General features: G+C 44.1%; 1 protein-coding gene across 3 annotated transcripts in view; it reads left to right on the top strand.

Annotated features, from left to right (window-relative positions):
• RHBDF1 (rhomboid 5 homolog 1) overlaps positions 1-26,804 on the top strand; it is a 337,002-nt gene that overhangs the window by 138,855 nt on the left and 171,343 nt on the right. For 2 of the 3 annotated variants that reach the window (XM_069210376.1, XM_069210377.1), the window contains exon 3: positions 6,193-6,323. In XM_069210376.1, the coding sequence (XP_069066477.1) occupies positions 6,193-6,323 (131 nt within the window). Of the gene's footprint in view, positions 1-6,192; positions 6,324-22,961; positions 23,216-26,804 lie in introns of those variants that run through there. The other variant, XM_069210378.1, reaches the window with a different exon arrangement.

Below are 26,804 nucleotides of genomic sequence, written 5' to 3'. Positions count from 1 at the left end.
ATGTATACATTGCTACCACGCTAGCAAGAGCAGTAACCTTATTTGCCAGACACATACCAAAGCTCATGGCCAGGAAACCACTACTGAGGTCGCCATTAAAGGTGAATACTGTTGCTTCTGCTTTTATCAATATTTTAAAATGATTGACCTGCTATTGTTAAAGAGAAGAGACTACTTATCTGCTCACTCTATAGCCTCTTCTTCATGCTTTGGACAGATGCTGATTCCATTAGCATAAGGTTGGCCGGGACAGGCTTCATATCAGTTCATCATTCAGGGCTGGATTGGTCTGTTTTCCCATCAGTTATAAGGCTGGGGACTCGTCTTGAGCCACTAGAGGACAGTTTTTAAAGGTCCAAGGCTTTTGCTGGAGCAGTTGTCACATTCCCCAGCTCCCCTGGGTTAATTGCAGTAGGAACATCAGGGGTATCAGGGTGAAAGGAATCTGGGAGGTCCCACCCCTTAGCTGCAGAGGTCGGTTTCCTAACCCTTGAATGCAAGGACTTAGTTCAGTGCTCCAACACTGAATTAGGAAAACCAGTTCAACCACAACCGTTAACACAGAGCCGCTGAGCAATCATGCACAGGCAGTGTTTTTTCAGGATACTGTCAGTTCCTGTTCAAGTTTTAGGTTCACAGTGGCAGTCCAAACAATCTTTTGTTTGTGAACAACACACTAAATCATAGCACTAAGAAGCAGGGGCATGTAGATTAAAATGTTTATTTTAAAATTCTCAGTCTAGTGCATAACATATGAATGGTACCCACACAGAATATAAAAAATAGAGCTGGTAGACTTATCAAATCAAATCAAATCAAATCATAAGCATTTATAAAGCGCGCTACTCACCCGTGCGGGTCTCAAGGCGCTAGGGGGATGGGGTTACTGCTGCTCGAAGAGCCAGGTCTTGAGTTGCCTCCGGAATGCGGAGTGGTCCTGGGTGGTCCTGAGGTTGGTGGGGAGGGAATTCCATGTCTTGGCCGCCACGTAGGAGAAAGACCTCCCACCTGCCGTGGTGCGGCGGATGTGAGGGACGGCGGCGAGAGCGAGGTTGGCGGAGCGAAGTTGACGGGTAGGTGTGTAGAAACTGAGGTGGCGGTTGAGGTATTCGGGTCCCTTGTCATAATCAGCTAAAATAAGCAGAACATTTCTAGCATTTTAACGAGCTGTTCAGAGCATTTGAATACCCTGATGCTATTTCTAAGCGCTGTGCTAAATTGTAGCAACAACATTAAATAGCAAGTCTGCCTTTTGAGCTTCTCAAGATGGATCGCACATGATACCGTTGAATGGTTAGGTCAACTGCTCACTGTCAGAGCTGAGGGAGCTGAGGGAGCGAGAATGTGTGCTTTCAGTCATGGATACCTTTAGCATGGCTCCCAGGTTCAGAAATCAGCTCTTGGTCGCCACTGTCTCAGTGTGTTGGAATCTTAAAAGCATCACTGACACTTCTGGCACATTGCACCTGGCTGTCTACAACATTTGCTGCTATTACTGAAACTAACTAAAGAATTGTGATACAAAAAATCAGCTATTGGACTGAGAACAGCTGGCTTTGCAATCTAGCATTACCTCTGGAGATAACTCTAGAGTGAAAGCTCTCCTTACCAATCAGTGGTCAAATTCTGGGGTTTAAATAGGGTTTGACCTCTGATCTGATTTCATGTTATCAGAATAAAAGGAGAAACTGTAACTCTTACCACACGAAATTAACATTGGTGAAAAGTATGTCAGATCCATCTACATGTTTATCTTGAAGTAAAGTACCTTGTTCTTAAGGACGAAAGTGAAAAAACAAGTTAGGCAGTGAGCAGCAATAATGAACTCAGCACTTTCGTGTGTTACTAGGAACGTCACATTTTCTACAACAGATAGACTGAAGGCATGCCATGGAGCAGAAACAGGCCATCTAAAATGGAGACTATCATGATGTTGACAATGAGGGGAGAGCAGAGAGTGAGACAGAAGGAGAGCAGAGATCACTGGAAGGAGAGACAGAGTGTGACACGAGAAAAGGAGCCGGGCTGGTTTATTTTTTGCTAGAGCAGCTGTTGAGTCCTAGTCTCTGGCCCTGATAGCGCCCCATGGGCCCAACTGTATTTTTATTGTATTGTGACTGGATTTGTATAGCGCTGACTGCCCGGTCACCTCCGCTCCTAAACCCCAAGGGACAGCAATGAACACGCCGTGGACCTACAGATGCATGACAAAAACTAATTCATGAAACCATGATTCTTCAGTCTTTGATTGCGGATAGATTAGTGACTTCCGGACACAGGAAACACCAGCCAGGCCGTTTTCTCCATGTGGCTGGCAACGGTGTGGACGTCCCTGGTTGCAGAGAGTCCGCCCACCCACTTCCTGAAGAGAGACTGACTCTCAGGACTGAGCTGGTTAATTGTTTCATTGAGCTTGCAGGTATCTGAGTTTTAGGCAGGATATGTAGAAGAGCAAACCGTTTCATTTCAGTCTGTTTTGCTTATTTACAGTGGATATATCACTAGTGGGGTATGGCGGGGGGCAGGAGGCTATTGGTATTAGTAGGGATGAAAATGTTACATTTGGATCTTCATTTAATGGATTCGAAGACGACAATCCTGTCCACTCCCCTGTTTGAACAGTGTAGCTATCATGCTGGCCAAGTTTTACTAAAGTGGAAATTAACAATAAAAATAATTAAGAATGAATACTACCCAGAGGAGCTAAATTTGGAAGGACAGGTTGTGGACCTAATTAAAATAATGAAGTCATGATAATGATTATGGATTTTTTCAGTGGTTAGAAGTCATGTAATAGGGACTGTTAGTTGCAAAAAAAGGAGATGCTGTGTTTCTTTGAATTCTCAACATCCAGTTTTCCCCTGCTTAAAATCACTTCTCTTTTTCAGAAAAGTGTTTCTATATCTAAATAAAAAGCATTAATAATGGTTCCTTTCTCTTATTAATTTGCCTCTGATCGCGAATCATTGCGGGCCCGTTAGCTCTAAATCCAGACTGAAATTGGAATGCTTTCTGTGTAATAGATGTCTGCCTTCCACGACAGGTATTTGTTTTACGGCAGTCGGTCACAAATGCATAAACTGCACCCCTGCTTTGTGTTCATCCTCACCACAGAACACTCCTCCAGCTCAAGGCAGTGGGGATCCATTACCAGTTCAAGCTCTTGCCATACTGCTTTTCATTGAATACTCAACGTGGATTTTTGTAGAAGGTGTTGATTGTACTACTTAATTCCGAGGATATGAATATCATGATACAGGAATATTGTGGACAAAACACTAAAGACCAAAATATTGAATGATAAGTGCAATTAGAGAAAAGTATAGATTTACTATTCCTAAATCCAAATCTACTGACTTTGAAGATCTATCTATCTGTCTATCTATGTATCTATGTATATCTGTGTGTGTCTGTGTGTGTGTGTATATTTATAGTCAATGGTACATTTGAGTAGAATTAGGTATAGAAACTCTATGTTTATTTACTTTTGATATTTTGGTTTGTCTTTGATTTTTCTATGTCACAATATTCTCTCTTCAATATTCGGGGGAACACAGAGGGCCAGATGTACGTAGCTTTTTTCTTGACACAAACGGCCCAATTCGTAGAATCGGGCCGTTTGCAACAAGAAAAAAGCATTTTGGTATGTACAAACCATATTTTGTGATTCAGTAATCTATTTACCGAATCGCAAAATAGGTTTGCGAGTCGCAATTAGGAAGGGGTGTTCCCTCCCTAATGGTGAGTCGCAGTACGATCTATGATTGTTTTGTGACCGGAAATGTGGCCACAAAACAATCGGGTGCTAAGCCATTCGCAAACGGTAATGGTGAATGGTAACAAAAATATTGTTAGGGGTAGGCAGTGGTCTCGTGGACCACTGCCTGCTCTGAAAAAAATGTAAGAAAAATGTTCATTTTTGTTTTTGAAATGCTTCCTGTTTTCCTTTAAGGAAAACGGACTGCACTTTAAAAAAACTGCTTTATTTAACACCAGTCATAGACATGGTGGTCTGCTGTCCCCAGCAGGCCACCATCCCTGTGAGTGCAGCCATTCCCAATGGGGTCGCAAATTGCGCCCTACCTCATGAATATTAATGACGTAGGTCATTTGCGACCCTCTTGGGAATCGCAAGCAGTGTGAGGTACACTCTTGTACATATGGTTTTGCGACTCGCAATTTACGACTCGCAAATGAGTCGCAAATTGCGAATCGCAAAACTCTGGGTCATACATCTGGGCCTGAGTGTCTTGTCATTACGGCTATGTATCTACTTTGGAAAGGCACACCAACTATTGGACAATTGACTCGTCAGTATTTCATCCTCAGGCATAAGTCAACCAGCCACACAGTCTATCTTTGACTTTCACACATAATGAGATTTGTTAAATTAGTTAAATCTTTGTTTCAGCCAACTAAGCAAACAAATTAAGCAGAATCGAGTTTCTGGTACCAATTGTATTTGTTTGTGTGTAGAAGCTTATACCATTTTGATCGAAAGAAGGTTTTCATTCATAAAACAGAAAATAGTGGAATTACAGAAGCCTGCGTGATTGTAAGAGACATGTTTAAAAAAACGTTGTATCAGAATGACAGTGGCACAGGCTAACAGGCATAGACAGAAGCAAACTCTTGAGTCTCACTCATGCAAAGCTCAGATTGCACCAGATCGCCCTCAAAGGCATCACACAACCTTTGATGACCCGAAAGTGTGTCCAGACATCACCAGATTACCCTCAAAGGCATCACACACACTTTGAAGTAAGTTTCAAGGTTTCTTCTCCATATGGACAGAATGTTGCGCTTTTTTGGAACTCACACACCTATCTCTCTGGTAGTGCTCCTGGAAAGCTGTGCCAAACGCACCTCTTTAGTTGTTCTGTGGTGGAAGTTTTTTTTCCCCATATTGATATTCCCATAAACCAGAATTGTATGGAAAGCACAAGTTCATTTTGGGTAAGCCGAAATCAATATGCGCTGGCTGCCATCAGCCCAAAATACGCACTACAGAAGGTGATATATGTTCTGGTCTAATTTTGGAGTGACGTGACATCTCGCTTTTTCAGGCAGTTCTAAGGACTCCAAAAATGCAGTTGTGGAGTTTCTGAGTGAAGGCCGAAGCCTCTACTACCCCAGTCCTGCCTCTCCGGGACTTACCACTTTCTCTTTCACCTACAACTCCATAGATGGGATGCTGTATTTGGTGAATATTGGCAAAGGCACTGTGAATGCAGAAGAAGGAGAATCAAAGCTTGTTAAGCAATGCTGTGCAAGGATTATCTAGACCCCAAGCCAAATTACATTTTGCCATTTGGGCTCTCCCATTTGTCTAGCAGTAAGACCGGCTTTATGTGATTTGTTGTCCATAAGACTAGAAATCAACTACAGCACAACAGATTTTTTCTCACATTGGCAGTAACAAAGATACAGATATCATTTGTAAACTAACCTGATAAGCTCGTTAAAACGGATTATTTTTGGCACACCACCACTACATTGGAAGCCCCTACAGACATAGTATTGTTTAGTGGTTTACAGCTGTGTTGTTGTTTATTTACTTTGTGCGTTTAAGTACTGTTATTTATTGGTATAAATATTGTGACATCATAAGCATTGTATTTGGTGTGCGGGTTATGGTTTGCATGGCTGCTGTGCAAGTTATGACTTGCGCTCCAAACCATAATGTGTGAATTTCAGTGTTTTTTTAGTTTGTTTTAATTTTCAACCATAACTGTGATCAAACCATATTTTTCTGTGAATTTATGAGTATTTTTTAAACCTACATTTAGGTGTCATAACCAAAGCTAACCATATCTTAGCTTTAACATTTGTCTCTTGTAGTGATTTGTTTATCATGTAACAGAATCAACAGTTTTCAAATGGACAGTCCCCTTTGGCCAGGCCTTGTTGTTTTTTAATAGGAACCACACACCCACTGCAACCTCTGTAGCCTCAGACTGTGAACCCAAGGCAAGCTTCATGGGCCTATATGCGCCTTTCGTGAGCCTGCAAATATGGGTGTGGGTCCGTCTCCCGATCTAGTGACTCCCATTGTGGGAGCGCAAAGTAGTGACTCGCATGTGGCTGTATTCGATGTAGAGACATGCATCCTTATTATTTTTGTATTTAAAATGTCAACATTTGGTCTCACTGTACTTTTCTTATTCAGATATTATTTTTCATATTTTTCAGCCTATCAGACGACAGACATATTTAAGAAGTGTTAGCATGCCTGCAGAAAATATGAGAATTCCCTCACCTCAAAATGAGCCGAGGAGAGCAGTGTTACAACGACAGACCTCAATTACTCAAACTATCAAAAGGTAATCTAAATTTTAGTTTTATCTTCTACTTTGATATGTCCACTGTCAATCTCCAAAGCACGCCTTTTACCATACATGCCTTGTATTACTTTTAATCTTATCGCAAATATAGTTATGTACAATTGCTTGTTAGTTATTTTTAACCATTCTTAAAGGCCAATTGTTAAAGCAGTGTTTACAGATCCCTGCCAGGCAGGTGGGGCTCCCTTTGTCTTGAGCAGAGGTTGTAGCTATGCTTTCCCAGGGTGCACTAATGCTTTGCCAAGCATTTAATGGGTCCACTAGCCCTCAAAGCTGGAGTTTGTTATCCAAAACCAAAAAACAAATGGCTCTGATGTGCTGGGAATTTCCCTCATTGTGTGGTGGTCTTGTCTTTGGGTTCCTGTTCAGGGCTGCGAGAGTTTCCTTGGCAGTCCTAAACAGGAAAAATGTACATTCATCCCAAACAGGGTAGGAGGTCCAGGGTTGGCTATCCGTGAAACGTTTTTGCTGGTGGAGCCTGCGTGGGCTGCGTCAGTAGAAGCCTGGAATTCATAAATAAGGATGGTACTAATGGTTGACTAGGCATGTAGAAAATACAATTTATTTTTCAGACAGATGGAATTTAAAAGTGATCCAACCCAAGAGGTAGTAGTGTATCATGGCTTTTGAAAAAAAAAATATATAAAACAAGCATTGACACAACCAATATGTCTTTCCTTTGAAAAGCGTTTGATAAACTTTTGGCTTTGCCAGTGCTTGATGCCAATACCGAACAGTATTGGCAAGAAGAAAAAAAAATTCTGTTGTCAATTTTGAACAGCATAGGTAAAAATAAAATAACCCAACATGGCAGGCCTCTGTGTAATGGTTTATATGCCTGTATGGGTCACCCCGCATGCTCACATATGCGCCATGATGCTGCAGTGCACATTTTTTTGTTCCATGTGCTAAACAGTATTGCCAAACAATGTTCGTTGCCCATGCTGAACAGCAGTGGGAAAAATAAAAACTAGTGTTGCTATATAGACGATGTGTATAATTGCACGCATCACCGTACATGCAAATGTATGTAGCATGATGCACAGTGGATTTAATATTTTTTTCACTTTAATTTCCTACTTTTAAATGGCAGATGGCCATTTTCACAAGGTAAATTAAAAAGATATAAATAGTGCATTAAAGAGAACGGTGCATCATAATATAGCAAATTGAAGCTAGTGGGTTGTCCTAGAAAAGAAATGCAGAGAAACAACAAAGAGGGATGAGAGATACGCCGAGGAGTGGGATAGGAGCAAATCAGGCTGCAGAATGGCAGGGAGCAGTGGTCAGAAGGGAGGGGCCGCTGCTCAGTAGAAGAGCCGCAGGGGGGCAGGTCTTTGAAAAAAGGCCGAGCAAACTAAGAAAGGGTGGGGGGGCAACAGAGAAGTTAAGGGAAATAACACAGCGAACACAGGGGGCAGGGAAGATAAGATGAATCAACACAGAGGAGAAGGAGGAAAAAATCAAATGTACTGCAATGGAATGCTAAAAGAAACAAAAAAGTACATTTCTGTTATCAGCTATTGAAGGATACAAGCCGTCCAATTAAAAGGATGGTAAATAGCTATGCTCCAGGGGAGGGACAAAAACTCCAAGATAAAGGAAAGCCATCACATAAGAAGGCAACAAATGAGGTTTAGAAGAAATCCAACCAAAGATAAGAAATGGGCTGACTCAAACCCATTCTAAATATTGGTATTGTATACAGTAGGTCTTCAACAACACAAAGCTAAAGCAGTCTGGAGTCAAGACCTAAAATGCCTTGACAAGAGGTTAATTTCAGCACTGCCCAAATGTCATTCTGTAAAGTTGAACAGTCAGCTGAAAAGTATAATTTAAATGTACTTTGTAAGAGCACAGAATGGGCACTGTGACCCCATCAGGCACAAAGGAACAATGTCTGCTGTCTGCACCTGAATTTGTATTGTGCATTACATCGGAAGAGTGACTCCAGTTTCTTCTAAGCCTTGGCCACTTCACCTCCCTAAGACTTCTGCAACTTTCTCTCTTCTTGCACAGTTGCCACAGTCGATAAATAAGGCTGCTGGCCTCAACTGCCCATGACTGTCTGCCATGAAATATGATAACCAAGGCATTGTACTTATCGCTGCGTCTTTCATGTCCTGTCCCTTTACCAAGTACAATGTTTCCTGTCCGTTTGTCAACTCTGTTCCCACTAAAACAGTTAAAAACTGTTCCCCTCAACTTATTCCATTGCAGGGACATCAGTACTTCACTTCTCAGAGGGCACCTTCTCCTACCTAAAACTCACGTCATCACCATCGCGCTGCGGAAAACGCTGACCATAGATCATTGTAGGAGCAGCTCATGTAATGTCATAAATAAGATTATATGACGGAACACCGAATTAAAAACAACTACTAACCTTAACAACGAGGTCGGAACACCGACCTCGTCCTTACTACTAATGATTTTACCACGAATGCCGTAACAACGATATTTCGTTGTAAAGGCATTCCTGATAAAATCATTAGCAATAGGCACCACTCACCCTACATCCCCCACCCCAAAACCTAAAACCCGCTGACCCCCCACCCACTCCCCAAAACCAAAAACGCCCCACCCCCAACCCCACCCGAAAAAACCTAAAACCCCCTGACCACCCACCCACTCCCCAAAACCAAAAACACCCCACCCCCCCAACCCCACCCTAAAACCTAAAACCCCCTGACCCCCCCACCCACTCCCCAAAACCAAAAACACCCCACCCCCCCAACCCCACCCCAAAACCTAAAACCCCCTGACCCCCCACCCACTCCCCAAAACCAAAAACACCCCACCCCCCAACCCCACCCCAAAACCTAAAAACCCCTGACCCCCCACCCCCTCCCCAAAACCAAAAACGTCCCACCCCACCCCAAAACCTAAAACCCCCCCCACCCTCCCCAAAACCAAAAACGGCCCACCCCCCCAACCCCACCCCAAAACCTAAACCCACCACTCCCTTCTTTGTACCTTAACCACGCATGTTCGTTGTTCAGAACATACGTAGTTAAGGCACAAAAATACGAAGTTGTGGTTAAAAAAAGCGTTGTTACGCTTTCGTTAACCACAACTTTCGTAACAAAAAAGTCGTAAAAAAGGATGTTTCCCCATAAATAACCTTCCCCTCTTCTCCAGCATGTTTAGGTCTTAAAAACTGTCACATCATGGCCAGATTTCTTCTCTGATGCAATTTGTCACACTCTTCTGGCACAATCCAAATACCCCTCACATGGGTCAGTCAGGGTGTGCCAGACACCAGAGGGCCGGTCAGACTTTCCTGGTACATTCCGAAAGGCCTGTGTCATTGAGAGAAAATGAGAAACCACAGCCATTATTTTCAGGGCAACACCACCACACGAAGGAGGAAGCTACCCATCTTCAAAGTGCTGGGAAACGTTCAATAAATGAAAAATAAATCAAATTACAAAGTAAAACAGCTGATTGCACTTCCTTGGGTTCCTGTGCATCAGGGAGACATTCCATGGCTGGTGCATGGGCGTTTCTGTGCATCCACCCATGGATTCTGACGCAAACCCACATTTATAATGAGTTCCAGACATGGGTATGTGTCACAATCGTGCCCCTATCTGAGGTTTGTGTAAAAAGCTAAATATCTTTATTTATCCTCGTTCTTTCCCTTTACAAATGTGCTGCATTCTGCAGCATGCATACAAAGAGGAAAAAGCCTCCAACGTTATTTATTCCCGCACCAAACTATCCCGGCCATAACGCAGGCACCCTTGCATTATGGCGCAAGGGAGTCTGCAGTGTCACTGAGCAGCCCAAGGTGTGCCAGCGCAGGGAGAGAATTGAACTGCACCATTGCTTTGAAAATATGTTGCAGTCCCGCTTTCTCCCTTTAACGCAATACAGCGCAGCCATGTCACTTGCTGCTCAGCGCTGCATGAAATGTTTTTAAATTTCAGCCTGAGTGGGCTGAGGCCGCACAACAACGGTGTGCTCTACTTTGTGTGCCCAGCACACTGTATATAATTTGGCTGGATGGATTTAATGCACCTCTGTGTTTGGATTACAAAAATTAAAACAGGGCTGGTGCAGTCTGGCATGGGCGTAGGAAGTGTGGGGGACGCGGGGGATATGTCCCCCCCAGATTTTGGAGTGGGGAGGACACGGGGGACAAGGGTGGGGGGGACGAGGGGACAGAAGAATTTTCCCTTCTCTTCTGTATTTCGCAGGGCCATTAGGGCATGAAAGCGCTACCTATAATGGCCCTGCACTTGACCTGTGACCTGCCTCCAGGACACTTGCCCTCCTCTCCTTTGTTGTGCTGCAGCACACAAGGGATTCTTTCTCACCTTGCTCCACAGCCGCCTGCAGTCTGCACTTCTGAGAACAAAGGGAGACGAGAGGACCTTTGTTGATTGCTGTCTGCATCCAGTCCCTCCTGAGCCCTACCCTTCCCTTCCCTTGAAAATCGAACCCTGAAGACAGCAGCAAAACTTCTGAAGATAAGGAGGTTTGGGTAATTAAATAAAGTATTGCCAAGTAACTCCCTTTATTTTTAAATACAGTGCTGTGTTGCAGAGTATCTCCCTTTCTAAAAACAGTATTGTTGAGTTACTAGAGATATGAGCAGGGCGGGCTTTAGCGCGCTAGTGGCACCCTGTGCGCCAATGAATGTGGGCGGGTAGTGGCTCCTGTCACAACCTGACACTCCTACGTAAACTGGATTTGGTCCCCTTATTTCCCAGGTCTTCCTCTTCCAGGATCCACCTCTAGTTTTTTGCAGTCTTGCCTGCGTTTTGCAATATCCTTCTCTGAAGTCCTTTTGGTGGGTTGGGGAAAAACCAGTAACTTACCTCTTTTCTCATGGTCGCTGGGGGGCATTCTGGTACTTACATTTGGGGTTTCCCAGTTCCCGCAGCTCTCCTCTACTGATTACACTTCCTTGCATGGGGACCCGGCTTTCGCATTCCACTTTTTAAGTATATGGTCTGGTCCCCTCTAGGCCTTCAGTGTTGCCTATTGCTTTTCACTGTTTTCTATTGCTTTTTATGCCAATTTCTGATTGCTACTGTACATATAACAGTGTGCTATTTACATCCTATTGGAGTATTGCCTAACTAGTTTTTTAGTGTTTGTGGTACTGTAATAAGGAACCTTTAATTTCGTAACACACATTTCTTTCATATGTGTAAGTGTTGTGGGACTACAGTGGTATTGCATGATCTTTGCATGTGTCGTAAATAAGTCTTGGCTGCTCATCCACAGCTACAGACACTGTCTACACTTCACTAATAAGGGGATACCTGGACCTGGTATAAGGTGATAATACCATAGGTACTCACCACACACCAGGCCAGCTTCCTACATCAGAGAGCCCGCTCCTTTTTTGTCACCTGCAATTTATAAATGATAACTGAATATAGAACAGTGAGCAATGAACTCATCAAAGAGCTGCATGCAAACATCAAGGTATAGATTAGAGCGTCATGATTTCCCCCCACTTTTTGATTAACTTAATGTTGCAAAACAAGTTAATTTGAGCGCAAATCAATTCTTAATATTAAAGAGAGCCCCCAACCATGGTGTTACGTTTTTAATTCAGAGTTTGCGCTTCTCCAGATAAAGCACTCTGAAACTATACCTGCTACCAGTATGGATGACCTGTGACACCTACACCTTGTACTCCTCTGTCTTATGTAACATTTCATATACAATGATTCACACATATATGATGATTGTCTCTGCGTACTGTCTGTGTGATGTAAAGTGCTTTGACACCCTAGACTGGTATGAGGGCTGAATGATGGAACAACACATGCGTATATCATGCATGCCTTAACATTGCGGTCTCAACAACGACCGCGTCTTTACTACTCATGCCTTTACAACAAATTGCTGTAAAAGAATGTTTGGTAAAGGAACATGCGTGGTAAATTCTCCTAGCCCTGCCCCCTTACACCTGATACCATACTCCACCCCTCCAAGCACTTATAACTGCCCCTGCCCTGAGCCCTAATCCCCCTGCCATGAGCCCTAAAAGTAACCCTGCCCTGTCCTTAAAACTACCCAGCCCCCAGTCTGAACCCTAAAACCTACCCTGAACTGCCCTAAAAACTACCTTGACGCCTCTGCCCCCCTGAACCCTAAAACCTACTCCGCTCTGTCCTAAATACTACATGACCCCCACCCTGTTCCCTAAAACCTACCCCACCATGCTAGCCCCATATCTGTGGTAATGGCAGCGTGGTCAATGCATTGCATTGCATTGATTGCCTTGTAAGGGATATTTCCCGGTATGAGTGGTGCTATAAAACGAATGAAATGCATCTGAGAGAGAGTTGTGATGGATTGTAGTGAGGGAATCCGTGGCGGAGGTGGTCACTGGGGGGCGCCATCAAACAATGTCGCACAGGGCGCCACCAGCATTAAGGCCGGCCCTGTTAGACAGCACAGCAGTTCACAGGAAGGCGGCAGCACAGGGACTGCCACATGACAATCAGACAAGGACCTAGCAGCAATCATAGGCCTTACTGACCTTCACAGGCAGGCGGGGGGCCAGAGACTGACACAGCCTGACTAGAAAGAAAGCTCCTAACAGGCAGCACAGTGCATTGCAGGCAGCACAGGAATCGACAGGAAGCACTGCGCCCAGCAGGCAGTACATGCCTCTTAGGACTTCACACAGGCAAACAGCAGCACAGAACTTGTCGCTGCCTAATAGGCAGCCAGGGGCCCAGCAGACAGGGAATTGATGGCCGCACAGGACTCGACTGGAGGCAACCGCCTCCTCCCAACGGCCCCCCCCCCCCCCCCCCCCCCACGGCAACCCTTCTGGGTGCAAACTTTGTGCAGAGGGCCTACCTCAGGGTTGTCCCTGTCCCCCCAGAAATTTTGTGTCTCCTACGCCCCTTCAGTCTGGCACTGATGTTTCCAGTTTGCATAAATTGCGCCAGTGCATGTACAACGTGTCCTTGACAGTTAAGAGGTTACATACATTACACCAATGGTGAGGCAGTATCCACTGACATTTCCCATTTGCACATGCCCACTGGCATTTCCGGATGACATGGACTGCACCCATGCTAGTGCAACGTGTTAATGTTCTTTACGGACTACACAGATTGTACCAATGCTGGTGCAGTGTGTCACTGTAATTTATGCGTTGCATGGACTGCACCTATGCTAGTACAATGTGTTACTGACCTTTACGGACTACACAGATTGTACCAATGCTGGTGCAATATGTTACTGTCATTTACAGACTACATAGATTGTACCAATGCTGGTGCAATGTGTCACTGTAATCCATGCAGTGCATGGACTGCACCCATGCTAGTGCAATGTGTTACTGACCTTTACGGACTACATAGATTGTACCAATGCTGGTGCAGTGTGTCACTGTAATTTATGCAGTGCATGGACTGCACCCATGCTGGTGCAATGTGTTACTGACCTTTAGGAACTACACAGATTGTACCAATGCTGGTGCAATATGTTACTGTCATTTACATACTACATAGATTGTACCAATGCTGGTGCAATGTGTCACTGTAATTTATGCAGTGCATGGACTGCACCCATGCTGGTGCAATGTGTTACTGACCTTTACGGACTACATAGATTGTACCAATGCTGGTGCAGTGTGTCACTGTAATTTATGCAGTGCATGGACTGCACCTATGCTGGTGCAATGTGTTACTGACCTTTACGAACTACATAGATTGTACCAATGCTGGTGCCATGTGTGACAGACCTTTACAGACTACACAGACTCTACCAATGCTGGTGCAATATGTTACTGTCCTTTACGGACTACACAGATTGTACCAATGCTGGTGCAATGTGTTACTGTCCTTTACGGACTACATAGATTATACCAATGCGGGTGCAATGTGTCACTGTCATTTATCGATTGCATGGAGTGCACCAGTTCCGGTACCATGTGGTGTTGACATTTTCAAATTACATAGATTGCCGGCGGGCTTGGGCAGTGCGCACTGACATTTCCTATTTACATAAATTGTACTAGTGCAGGTGCGGTGTGGCACACACTACTATATGGATGGCCCCGGTACTGGTGCGTCACTGTTATTTCAGGGTTACATAGATTGCACCAGTGCTGCAGAAATGTGCTACGATCCAGACTGGATGGATTGTATCGGTGCTGGTGAAAGTTTGCACCAACATTTACACCCCCAAGTGGTAAACTAACTGCTGCAGAGTTTGGAAAGTACAAAAATGACATTTTGTACTGTTTGGATGGTCCACGTGTCGGTTCAAATATCAATGTAAAATTGCACGAGCATAAATCCTGAATGTTGTTTTATACGCTGTTCCTAGTACACTATAAAATGTCCATCCATTGATGCATGCATCTGTTTTGTGTTTTTTTGCTTAATCTGGGGATATGATGAAATATGCTGGGTGGATTATATCGCTTCCAGATTCACTCCCTTGCTTTCTTCCCTCCTTTGACATTTACAAAATCCACTTCCGTTTATTTTTGTCAGCCTTTTGTTCGTCCTCTTCCGGGTTAGGCCGCGTCCTCGGCATAGCACACTCCTAGCGCATTTTGCTGAGCATGTTTCACATCTCAACCTTCGTGGGTGGAGTGGTTCATGCAGCTGCTTTAGTTGGGCGTGTGCTCGGTATAAATCTATGAAAACATTTGTGAATGGAGTGGGTGGCAGGGAATCATCGGAATGTTAGTGTGCAGTAGAAGGGGGTTCTGCTCAGCCACGCCTTGCTTCTTTGTTGAACACAATTCTTTAGATCTGCACATGGGTGAAAAGGTAGAGCAACAGTACATGGACCCTCTGTGCTCTCGCCTGTGGTCCTTACAGCATGCCTAGCAAGTCACTGCTTAATTGGTGCCAGAGATTGCTAGTGGGGACTGATTGCTAGTGGGGACTCCGGCACTCATTCCTAGGGACCGAAAATAACTTTTCAGACTTTGACACAGAGTAAGAGCTAGAACGGCAGATAAGGAAAGAAGAAAAATAGAAACATAGGAATAAAGCGACAAAACAGAGATGAAAGTAACCTGCAAGAGTGACATAAACACACAGGAAGTAAAGAAAAAGGCATCGGAGGAATGAATAGTAGCCATCCTTTGTATTCAGCAACAGTGCCATTCTGCAGTGCCAGTGTTTAGCTCCTAAGAAAAGGTTATACCCTCGTGCTTATTTACTTTTACAAATAAGGCACTGCTAGTCACTGCTAAGAGTCTACATTTAGATTCACTTCCACTGCCTCTAGCACCAGAGGGAGCGGACATACGGCTTGCTTGTACACGACCCATTACATGCCTTTAAGTTGGGTCCTAGGGCAGCCACTGAGTACCAGGTAATATAGTTAGTAGGGTGTGCACTAGACTACGCATGTGTACCACGGTCGAGCAATCCAGGTGTACACGAGATGGGAAGGGTTTCGAACTGAGATACAGTAATCCCCAGTAATCAAACAGTGAATGAATGTCAGGATATTTAAAAAATGTAAGCTATGAAAAAGATGAACCACAATGTACTTATTGGGGCTGTGATTAGAACTACGGATTTATAGCAATAAGAATTCAGATTATTTGCGATGTGTAATAATTATTCCTCTAAGTTAATGAAAGGGCGTCCTAGGGCTCCCAACAAGTGGCCCTGGGGGATGGTAAAGCACTGGGGATTGATTCCCAAGGATTATTGTAACATTTGCTTAACCTTTTTATCCCAATCAGCTGATGACAGTAAAGATTTTCCAGTATGGGGCACACGATGGATACTGAGGCCTCCACTGGGAGCGACAGTATCCTAGGTGATTGTGAAACCAGCATTTTTCAGCATGATAATTTTGGAACAGTAGGTAACACAGCTGTTGCCTAAATGGTCACAAGTTCAGCTCAACAGGCCTTGTATTGGATGGAAAACACAAGGGCCCCACACAACCTAAGAACCTGGACATCCACGGACTCCAGCATGTAAAAACGGATAAAGATATCCTTTTCACACTGCTCTCCTGCCCACTGCATCACATGCGCAGGCACATTCTAGCGGTAGAGGGCAGATTGACCGGGTAGTGCAGACCCATCAAGATGCACAGACCTCCGGTATCTCTAGCATGTCCTCAGCCCTTGGGGTTGTTGCATATTTGTTTCTCTTCAGGTTAGCTTTGCTCCAGGTCCTTGGTGTTTCTAGGGAAGTTGATTTCTTAAGTGGGCCATTCGTAGAGGCCTCATCAGCTGGGCCTAGTTTGTGCATGTGCTTGGTCAGTGTAGGTCCTCTTATCTCACGACAGTCAAGCTGCTCTCCTTCCAGACATGAAGGAGCAGCCATGGCAATGCTGTTTAGACTAAGACATAGGCACAGCCAGAAAACTCCTTCTTGAAATCCAACATGATTAAAAATTCTGCCTCCAGCAGCCAGCGGTTATCTAAATATAGAGGTTTTGGCAGGAAGCTAAGGTCCATCGCTTCCTTTAATTCGGTCTCACCAAGCAAGAGCATTAAATGTTTGGGGAGATGGGAAGATGGAGGCCAAAGTGAGAGATCCCAACTGCAAGCAGGCGAGTATCTGGCACAGCAGAACTTGTACTGCACACAGCAAGTAAAACAGATGTTTCAAGGTTCTGGGAAACTCCTGGGTGGGACGCATATTCCAGCCCAGAAACCATCCAAGGGTGAAACTGCTCCAGGGTCTCAGAGCAGCAGGCCACAGGAATTCTCCAAGGATGACAGAAGGCAGACTGGTTTTCACCTTTGAGTCGGGAACCACTGAATTTACTACATTCATCTCTTCTGTCAGGGAACCTGACTCTCACCATTCATGGGGCATATTTACTAAGTTTTAATGCAGCACAGAAACCGAAGTTGCTGTGCTGCGGGGTAAAGGAGGGAGTGAAAGACTGCTCCACATCTACTAAGATATGCTGCTGTTTTTCTCTCCCCTAGTGCTGGGGCACTTTATGCTGCCATTCGCCAAGGCATACACCCTTGCACCACAGTGCCGTCTGCCAAGCTTAGGTACTGTACCAGAACCGAACCATTCCATTACAAAACACTACATTTTAATACATTTTCCCACTTTGTGTGTGTACTGCACAGTGTAGCACACATGCAAAGTTCGAAAAATGTTTTTAAAAGTTGCTCCACTGTTACACCTGCCTCAAGGATGCCTAATATTTTGGTGCAGATCCCTGTCTACAACTGTTAGGAGATAGGGGTTTGCTTTAAAACTAGTGGGTGTTTGCAAGGAAACACCCCTTGGTGCAAAGTAGCACATAGCGCTTCTTTCCCTTGCTTTAGGCAACTTTTCTCCTCAACACTTTGCATTGGGGTTGCATCTCTTTTGTGATGTAGCCCACTGTAAAGTGTTAGTAATCTCGGCCTTGAAGTGCACCCCCACAAAACATAAAGCACACAGAATGTATTCATGGAGGAGGGATGGAACTCAGCTACCAAAGTTAGCCAGTGTCATCCATTAATATCTACTGCTAACTAGGCTTTTGCCAATCGCCAGTCGGTGTGAGGGGGTACACTTTTGGAGCACCCCATGGCTGTATGTTAGTGTGTTGTACACATAAAAAGAAACTATACAGAGCACCCCGAAGCACCTCTGATAGCATTGTAAAAACAGACAGGATAGAACAGAAAAGCAAAAAGATGGTTACAAATCGATTTACTCCTGACAGGGACTCAAATTCTTACAAGTTTTGTTTCTACAGTAACTTTTGGGGATGGGGTATCGTTTAGAGGTCTACGGGAATCCTAGCTGCAACCTGAGTCCATCCTTTCAACCCTCTGAAAATATGGCGCCCAATTTGCAATTGTTTGAGCTGTGACAGCAGGTGTGTTGGCAAAACCACTGATTTAGTGAAATGACGTGCCCAGCACGTCACTCGGTAGAAAACCAAGCATACTTACTTTGATGCTGCTAATCCATTTTGAGCCCCCTATCTGATCATTCACAGAAAAGTTCGAAAATCTGAACTGCATTTTAACACCTACATTTGTGTGTAGATTTTCATATTTCCAGTAATTCTCAAATAATTTCAGGTGCGCTCCAGGAAGCTGGATAGATGCTTCCCAGGAATACTCCCCACCATCAGCTGTGTACCTATATTATTGTACATATTTTACAATTATGCAACCGATCGTGCTTTCCAAACCACAATAGGTAGCGTTTTCGTTTTCTCCATGAGGAAAATAATTTCCCAGTGTGGACATTAAACTTTTAGGTTGGGAAGATGCTGAGAAAAGGATGGAAAATACCTACACTGATAAGGTTGTGGATGTCCATAAACTTTCCAGAGTAGCTCATGCCAGGACTGGCCACTCCGGCCTGTAAGAATAGATGTAATTCCACCTAATATTAATTTGCAGTGGTGTAATATTACGTTTCAGTAAATGGATTTACCAATGTAAACTCCTGTTTTCTGAACGCACCGCCTCAATCTGCAGTCGTAAATCAAGCTGTTCCTGTCTGTAAATTAAACACACGTGCAAAATAGCATTATGAATCAGACACCTTCTCCCTTTCCCCACCACTGCTCTGGCACTTCAAAACACTCAGCCATGGCCGAAAGGTAACTTGCTCCTGCCACACAAAATAAAATAAATAAAAACACAAATAGATATTTGTAAACCAGTAACATTGATAAATCCTGTTATTGCGCAATAGTAGACACATAAGCATCCAAAGGTTCAGACTAGCACCAGTCGTGTCCTTATTTTCAGTCATGGGGACTAAGTGAATCGTGCATAATTGGCGTTCCATTCATATAAGCATTCGCCCAATACGTGGACGCACTAGTCGAACAGCAGTAATAATACATATGCCATATGCACGTTGTGCTTGTTTTTCATATCTCTCGTTTGTCTTTTGGGCTTGTTTTGAAGTCGACAGGTGCGGTTCGAGAGAATCAGCACCATGCCCATTAAAGGGCCACGCGCTGGCAGGAGACCAGTACTGAGAAAGCCCCAGTCGTTGTCCAGGTTTTTTTGCAGGTACTTGAAGCATCCGAGTGCAGCTGCATGCAGTGTGCATGTGTGTGTATGGGTGATGTGGGTGTAAATGCATGCCTTTGCTTTAATGTGGTAACAGATTTGAGGTTGAACTGCAGAAAAGACACTCTGCATATTAGTAGGGTTGTTCTAAAATATTGGTATACAGGTGAAATCTTGCGTTATTCATGAATTTCGCATTGTTTCAAATAAGAGAAATGTTTACTGCTACACATAACACAAAATGTTATTTTGAATTTTGCCAGTGAAGGATTGTTCTGAGTTGAACTGGTGAATATTGACCAACAGCATAGGGAGTGACAAGAATATTGTGAACAGAATATGAAGAGATAAAGGGCCTGATTCTAACTTTGGAGGACGGTGTTAAACCGTCCCAAAAGTGGCGGATATACCACCTACCGTATTACGAGTCCATTATATCCTATGGAACTCGTAATACGGTAGGTGGTATATCCGCCACTTTTGGGACGGTTTAACACCGTCCTCCAAAGTTAGAATCAGGCCCAAAATGTCGAAAGGTAAGTGCATATAGGAAAGTATAGATTTACTCTTCCTAACTCCACATCTACATACCTTAAAGATATGTGTATATCACCAAAGTAAGTATTTGTGTACTTAGGTAGAGAAAATCTATACTTACTTACCTGACTGTATTTCGGATTCAGTATTTTGTCCCGAGTATTCTGTGCCAACGATATTCTGGTTTAGATTTCATAGTGCACACTCGTAAAACATTTCGAGCCAGTGTTCAGCCAGTTTCTAGTTTGATGTGTTTATTGCGGAGTATACACTCGTAGAAAATGTCACTCAGGATTCCGATTGAATGTATTTTTGCATGGGACCCTTTAAAAAAAAAAATCTACAATAGTTTGTAAAGAATAATTGCAAATTTCGAACACACTCGGATATTACAGCTTTAGTGCATGTGCTGGTTGTTATGGTTGCATAACTGAGTGAAGTGCATTTGATTGCAGGGCGGTAACATGCATTCATAAGTATTTATTTGAGGATAACAAATGCTTTTCAGACAAATCCTTGCCGAGCAATCTCTTTTTATCAAATCTACGTTGCTGAAAATTCATAATTTATACTTTTCTTTGCGATTATGTTTTTTGAGAAGTAGACCCCATCCCACCTAGAACATCCCTGTCACCTTCAGGGCCAATGGTCTTGCAGCAAGTGTAGTGGCACTGAGGCCCGTGAGTGTGAACACTTATATTATAGCTATCTTCTGCAACCAAGCCACAGTGATGTGACCAGATTCCCCTTGCTTGCATTACGAGCCAAGGCACTCTAGCAACACCACTCTCATGGAGACACAGTTCAAATGCTGGGAATGGGTTAAGGTGGAGTTTCAGATGTATGTAAGACTGGCGACAAGGAAGCAAAGGTGCTGCACAACTGTGCTTGCACAACATACTTAGGAGAAGCACAAGTGTACCTTTCTGCGAGGCAACTTACTCCTGGATACATTCCAGGTCAGTTGTAGACCAGGGCACAGAGTCAGCCATTTTAGACATGTGGTAAGGGCTTTTTAGAACCGAACGTAACGGTTATGCAGCCATCTTAGTTAATTTTAACTTGGCATTAGCACATCATATTTTGCATTATGCTATGCAGGAAATTGTCCAGTTCAGCAAATTTGCCACTGCACCACTCTGTGCCCTCTATTCATTGTCAACAATATGGTTCAGAATTGATATTTGTGTTTAGTTCCTGTTAATGAGTCCATTGGGGGCAGATGTAACCTGTCCCTCTTTCAGATTCAAGCTGTTGTTCTTTTGAACTTTCTAGTCACACCCACCGCCTTACAGAACTTTAGCAACAACAATGGCACATTTGTCATGTCCAAATGCCCTTCCAGATGCCAGGAATGTATTCATACGCACAGATGTTGCTTGATTGACTGAAAGACCAATTGCAGTAAATGGACATCACACATTCTTTGACCACCCATGCCACCACATGGTCGATCCCTTGTCTCGTCCTTCATCTGCCTCCCGTTTACTGCTCAGAAACTAGCTGAAGGGCAAGATATGGCAACTACAAAAATTGAACATGGCTCTTAGATCCCTGCTCCCTTTCTGTTCTTCCTGTTACCTTCATGGACACTGGGATCAGGGTTGCAAGAGTGTGGTGGCAGGGGTGCGAATAGGCAATCCAGGGGTAGCAACCGCCTTCCCTAATTTTCATGAATGATGACATGGCACTCATTTTAATCGATATTTATTATTATCAGGGCCACTCGGATTATGCACTTTTGCGGTTGTTGCCTTTTCCTTGCATATTCCGCATAATTTTAGGCATTTGCCGCATAATCTATCATCTGCTGCATAAATTGCATATTTTAACAAAAGATGCTTGCTTCAAGTTCAGATGGATCAAGAGTTACTATAGAGGATTGTAACGTATTGGTGTGCAGTGGGAGGCCCTTTACAAAGCTTGCCTCGTCTCCTTTGAGTTACCTTTTGCTGCATTTGGAGGTTAATCTGATACTAATGATGTGCCCAGAGTGTTAATGTGTAAAAATGTAAAGAAATGCTAGCACAAAATGTGCTGCATTATGGTGCATAATATGCATTTTCTTGCCGCATAATTCAGTCAACACTGCAGTATAATTTGTTGCCCCCATGGGGTATCATTTCAGTGAACTTGATTATAATTAGGACATCGGTCACGACAGCACAACACCTGCTTGCTTGCTGTATGTTCCAGAGTTAGGTGATGAACACCTATAGAATAGCACGATGATACCACGACTGCATTGTGTGTGCTTAATTGTGATGCGTGCTTTGTAAGGATGGATCAGTGTAATAGAAATGTTTGTGTTGCTGTACTTCCATTTCCCGCCATCAGCTGTTGAAGTCAATGCCTCCACATGCTGGGGGGAAGGACGAGAGCTGGGATCAGATTTCCTGTCTAATAGACGAAGGTGTGGGACACTGGCGTGCACCCACATCTGTGCGCGTGATAACAGAATTCCGGGTCATCGCCGATGTTGTGAGATAGGATCCTGCTCTCGGTGGATATATTGGATTACATCGCGCAGCCTCTCGTGTTTCTCGGTGGGAAAAATAACTCAAAATATTGCAAGAGCGTAACATAAAACGAAGAGGTGTGATTTAAAATGCGATTACAGTAAGTTACTGCCACCCACTGTCACAGACGTCTTCCATGACTGCAGTTCAATAATCACTGATTTTTTTCTCCTAAAACTTAAAATTATAAATGAAACAAATGGAAGTTCCAGTGCAGCCGAAAACGAATGCAGCTGTGTATAGCGTAAAAAAAGACTGATGTGTCGCCCAGAGTGTCAACTTGGAGCACGGGGGCGAGTTTCTGTGTTCAAAGAGCAGCTCACCAACAAATCTCCCGGTACATGTTCAAACATGTAAGCAGGCATCTAAGTCGAGCAGATCACGCACACCTCCTTTAAATAGCCCCTCGCAGCCAGCGAGGGATCCGCGGCCCGCGTCCACGCTCCGCCACGCACGCTCCGCCGGCCCCTGCAACGTGACATCAGCGGCTCGCGGGACCCTCGCGTGTGGCGTCGGCACGCAGGGACTCGTCCCCTGACCCCCGCAGACCCGCCCCAGCCATGCCAGGAATGCAGCGCGCGGGGGGTCACGTGACCCCCTGTCTGCCTCCTGCTCGCTGCCCCACATGCTCGTCCGCGCACTAAAGGTTAGTGGCTCGCCTGTCCCCACAGCCTTGCGCGTGAAACAAAGCCTTGTGCGTGTGCTTCCTTCCCCTGCCAGCATGCGGAGAATCAAAGAGATGAAGACTTGAAGGACGGGGAGGGGGTGCGGTGGACGGGCTGCAGCCGGGACCGTGGCGCTGGCTGTTCTGAAGGAGGGATGACATATTTGTCTACTTGGGAAGAGCTGGACAGGTACCTCGCTACCCTCACACTCGTATGTTTGTAAACGAGCAGCCTCTGCTTTGTCATTCTATGAAGGCTGTTGTGCATTGCACGTTTGGTTTAAGAGAGTGCTGTGGAGTTGTACATTTGGTTGGACTTTAGAAAGTGTACAGCGCTGTTTTGAGTTGCTTTTCAACACAGTGTTGCTCTGTCCTGCAGGTGTAAAGGTTATGTTCCGCGTATGGTCGTGGAAGCGGGCATGCTGCAATACCACAGGCCACCTTGATCTGAAAAAGTTTGTCACGACATATATTGTTTTCATTCGTGGGATCGTGTTGGGACAAAGCAGTGTGTTGTTTGACTTTTAATATTTGAGTACACGAACTGATGTGTTATCCTTCACAGGTAGTACAAGTGGTTGTAATGTATAACGAGGAGTGCTGCAATTTATTGGATATGCTATAATAGTAAAATGAGCTTTATTAGTTTACTCAAGTATTCAGTTATTTATATATTTATTTATATTTGCCTATTTGTTTCAGCTGATTTGCCCATGTCTCTCTGCGGCTGCTGCGGAGCATTTTGTTACACTAATGCGTATATTTCGTGATAGCGCAGTAGACAGTGTTGAAATTGAGGCACTGATTTAGAAGTTCACAAATGGTCCTTATAGGTAGTAATGGTGGCAAGAAATGTTCCAGAGCACAGGGGCCAGTTAGTTCTGGCGATGGCGGGGGTGTACTTGGGCATGATAGTGCAGATTGCACGGCATGGACTGAAGGCATTGTAAGATGTCGTGACCCTTATTCGTTGTCACCCTCTCACTGCGTCTCATGTATCAACTTCTGTTAGAGAATGTGTCACGTTTTCATGTTGTCTCCATTCTGAATGATACAATAGATTGTTTTTGTATTTTTCTTATATTTATTTTTGAAATACTCGTTTGTTTCTCCAAAAAGCAATTTATTTTTATTCTACAATTTTTACAAAGAACTAAGATGCTTATGATAATAACTTGTTTACCACATAGCGCTGTATGCCTTAGTTTTGTGAGCCCTTTATGTGTTGTGAATAACAGGTGTTATTCATTCCGAATTTAAAGGTGTTCAGTTTGGCCCACATTGGGAGGATAGAAGTTTGAGGAGGTTATGAACCCTTCACGTGTCTTGCGACTCAGCAGCAAGCATTTAACTCATTGAAACACTGAACTATTTCCCAAAGGTTATTTACCCTAAAATTTCAGAATAGAAGTGAGAGTTGAAAAAAAAGATACACTTGTGATACTCATTTGAAAAAAATAAGTGTTTATATTTAGATATGGGCATATCAACAGTTGTGTGAAGTCAGATTTAAATTTTAGACACATTGGCCCTCATTCTGACCTTGGCGGGCGGCGGAGGCCGCCCGCCAAAGTCCCGCCGTCAGGTTACCGTTCCGCGGTCGAAAGACCGCGGCGGTAATTCTGACTTTCCCGCTGGGCTGGCGGGCGGTCGCCTTCAGACCGCCAGCCAGCCCAGCGGGAAAGAGGCTTCCACGATGAAGCCGGCTCAGAATCGAGCCGGCGGAGTGGAAGCTGTGCGACGGGTGCAGTTGCACCCGTCGCGTATTTCACTGTCTGCACAGCAGACAGTGAAATACATGTAGGGGCCCTCTTACGGGGGCCCCTGCAATGCCCATGCCAGTGGCATGGGCACTGCAGGGGCCCCGCGACCCCCCCTACCGCCATCCGGATCTCGGCGGTCCGACCGCCGGGATCTGGATGGCGGTAGGGGGGGTCGGAATCCCCGCGGCGGTGCAGCAAGCTGCGCCGCCGCGGAAGATTCAATGGGGCCGCGGTACACTGGCGGGACCCCGCCAGTGGTGCCGGTCCGACCGCGGCTTTACCGCCGCGGTCTGAATCCCCATTGGAGCACCGCCGGCCTGTCGGCGGTGCTCCCGCGGTCCTCCGCCCTGGCGGTCAAAGACCGCCAGGGTCAGAATGACCACCATTGTATGCAAGCTCAAGCTGAAAACAATGAATGCAGTTTTGAAAGATTTATAGAAAGATGTTAGAACATTGATTTTAAAACTTACAATGGAAGTTGTATCTACTATAATGTTAAATTTTACAGCATATTAACGTTACCCTGAACAGTTCCTCCCTGATGATGATTTTAAAGATATTAAATACAAATTCAAGCAATCAGCTTTTCCAAGACTGCATGAGTTACAATAAAACCTTCCAACTTTACGTATGCATGTCACATGAATGGTCGCAGTCTAACCAGATAGTGAAGGTAAGTTTACAGTTAGTGTGACTAACACTCAAATAGATACAACAGAACTATCCATCTTCATGTAAACATTGAACATGAATAGTAACAGTGTAGCCTGACAGTACAGGTATTTTCACAGTCACTGTGGCTAACACTTGAATAGATGCAATAGAACTACCCATCTTAACGTAAACACTTTACATGACTAGCAGCAGTCTAGCCTGATAGTGCAGGTATTTTTACAGTCACTGTGGCTTACGATTGAATAGATAGAACATAACTTTACAAATTCACATAAACATTTTACATGAATGTTTACAGTCATTGTGGCTTGTGCTTGAATAGATGGAACAGAACTATCCAGTGTCACGTAAACATTTACACGAATTCCTGCTTTCTAACCTGATAGTGCAGGCATGTTTACAGTCATTGTGGCTCATGCTTAAATAGGTGCAACAGAACTATCCAACTTCACATAGACATTGTAGATGAAAAGCAGCAGTCTAAACTGATAGCACAGGTATATTTACAGTCATGGGTTATGCTTGAATAGTTACAACAGAACTATCCAACTTCACGTAAACATTTACATGAATGGCTGCTGTCTAACCTGATACTGCAGGCATGTTTACAGTTATTGTGGCTCATGCTTCAATAGATGCAACAGAACTATCCAACCGCACATAAACATTGTAGATTAATGGCACCAGTCTAAACTGATACCCCAGATATGTTTACTGCCATTGTTGGTTACACTTGGATAGTTACAACAGAACTATTCAACTTCACGTAAACATTTACATGAATGGCAGCAATCTAACTTGATAGTGCAGGTATGTTTACAGTTACAGTGGCTTACAGTTGAATAGTTACAACAGAACTTTCCAACTTTTCAGAACATTTTACATGAACAACAGCAACCTAACCTGATAGTGCAGGCTCATTTACAGTAATTTTGGGTTACACTTGAATAGTTACAACATAACTATCCAACTTCACGTGAACATTTACATGAATGGCAGCAATATAATTTGACATTGCGGGTATGGTTAGAGTCACTGTAGCCTATGGTTGAATAGTTAGCACTTTTCAACTTTTCAAAAGTTTTTTACATGACCGACAGAAGTGTATTCTGGTAGTGCAGGTATGTTTACAGTCATTATGGGTTATGCATGAATAGTTACAGAAGAACTGTCCTACTTCATGTAAACATTTACATGAATGGCAACAGTCTAACGTGACAGTGGAGGTATGTTTACAGTAATTGTGGCTTACGATTTAATAGTTACAACAGAGCTATGCACTTTCACAAGAACAGTGTATGTGAAGAGCAGCGGTCTAACGGATACCACAGGTATGTTTAC

The sequence above is a fragment of the Pleurodeles waltl genome, chromosome 10 (genome assembly GCF_031143425.1).
Source record: "Pleurodeles waltl isolate 20211129_DDA chromosome 10, aPleWal1.hap1.20221129, whole genome shotgun sequence".
NCBI classification, from domain to species: domain Eukaryota; kingdom Metazoa; phylum Chordata; class Amphibia; order Caudata; family Salamandridae; genus Pleurodeles; species Pleurodeles waltl.
This window is presented reverse-complemented; position numbering and strand designations above follow the sequence as displayed.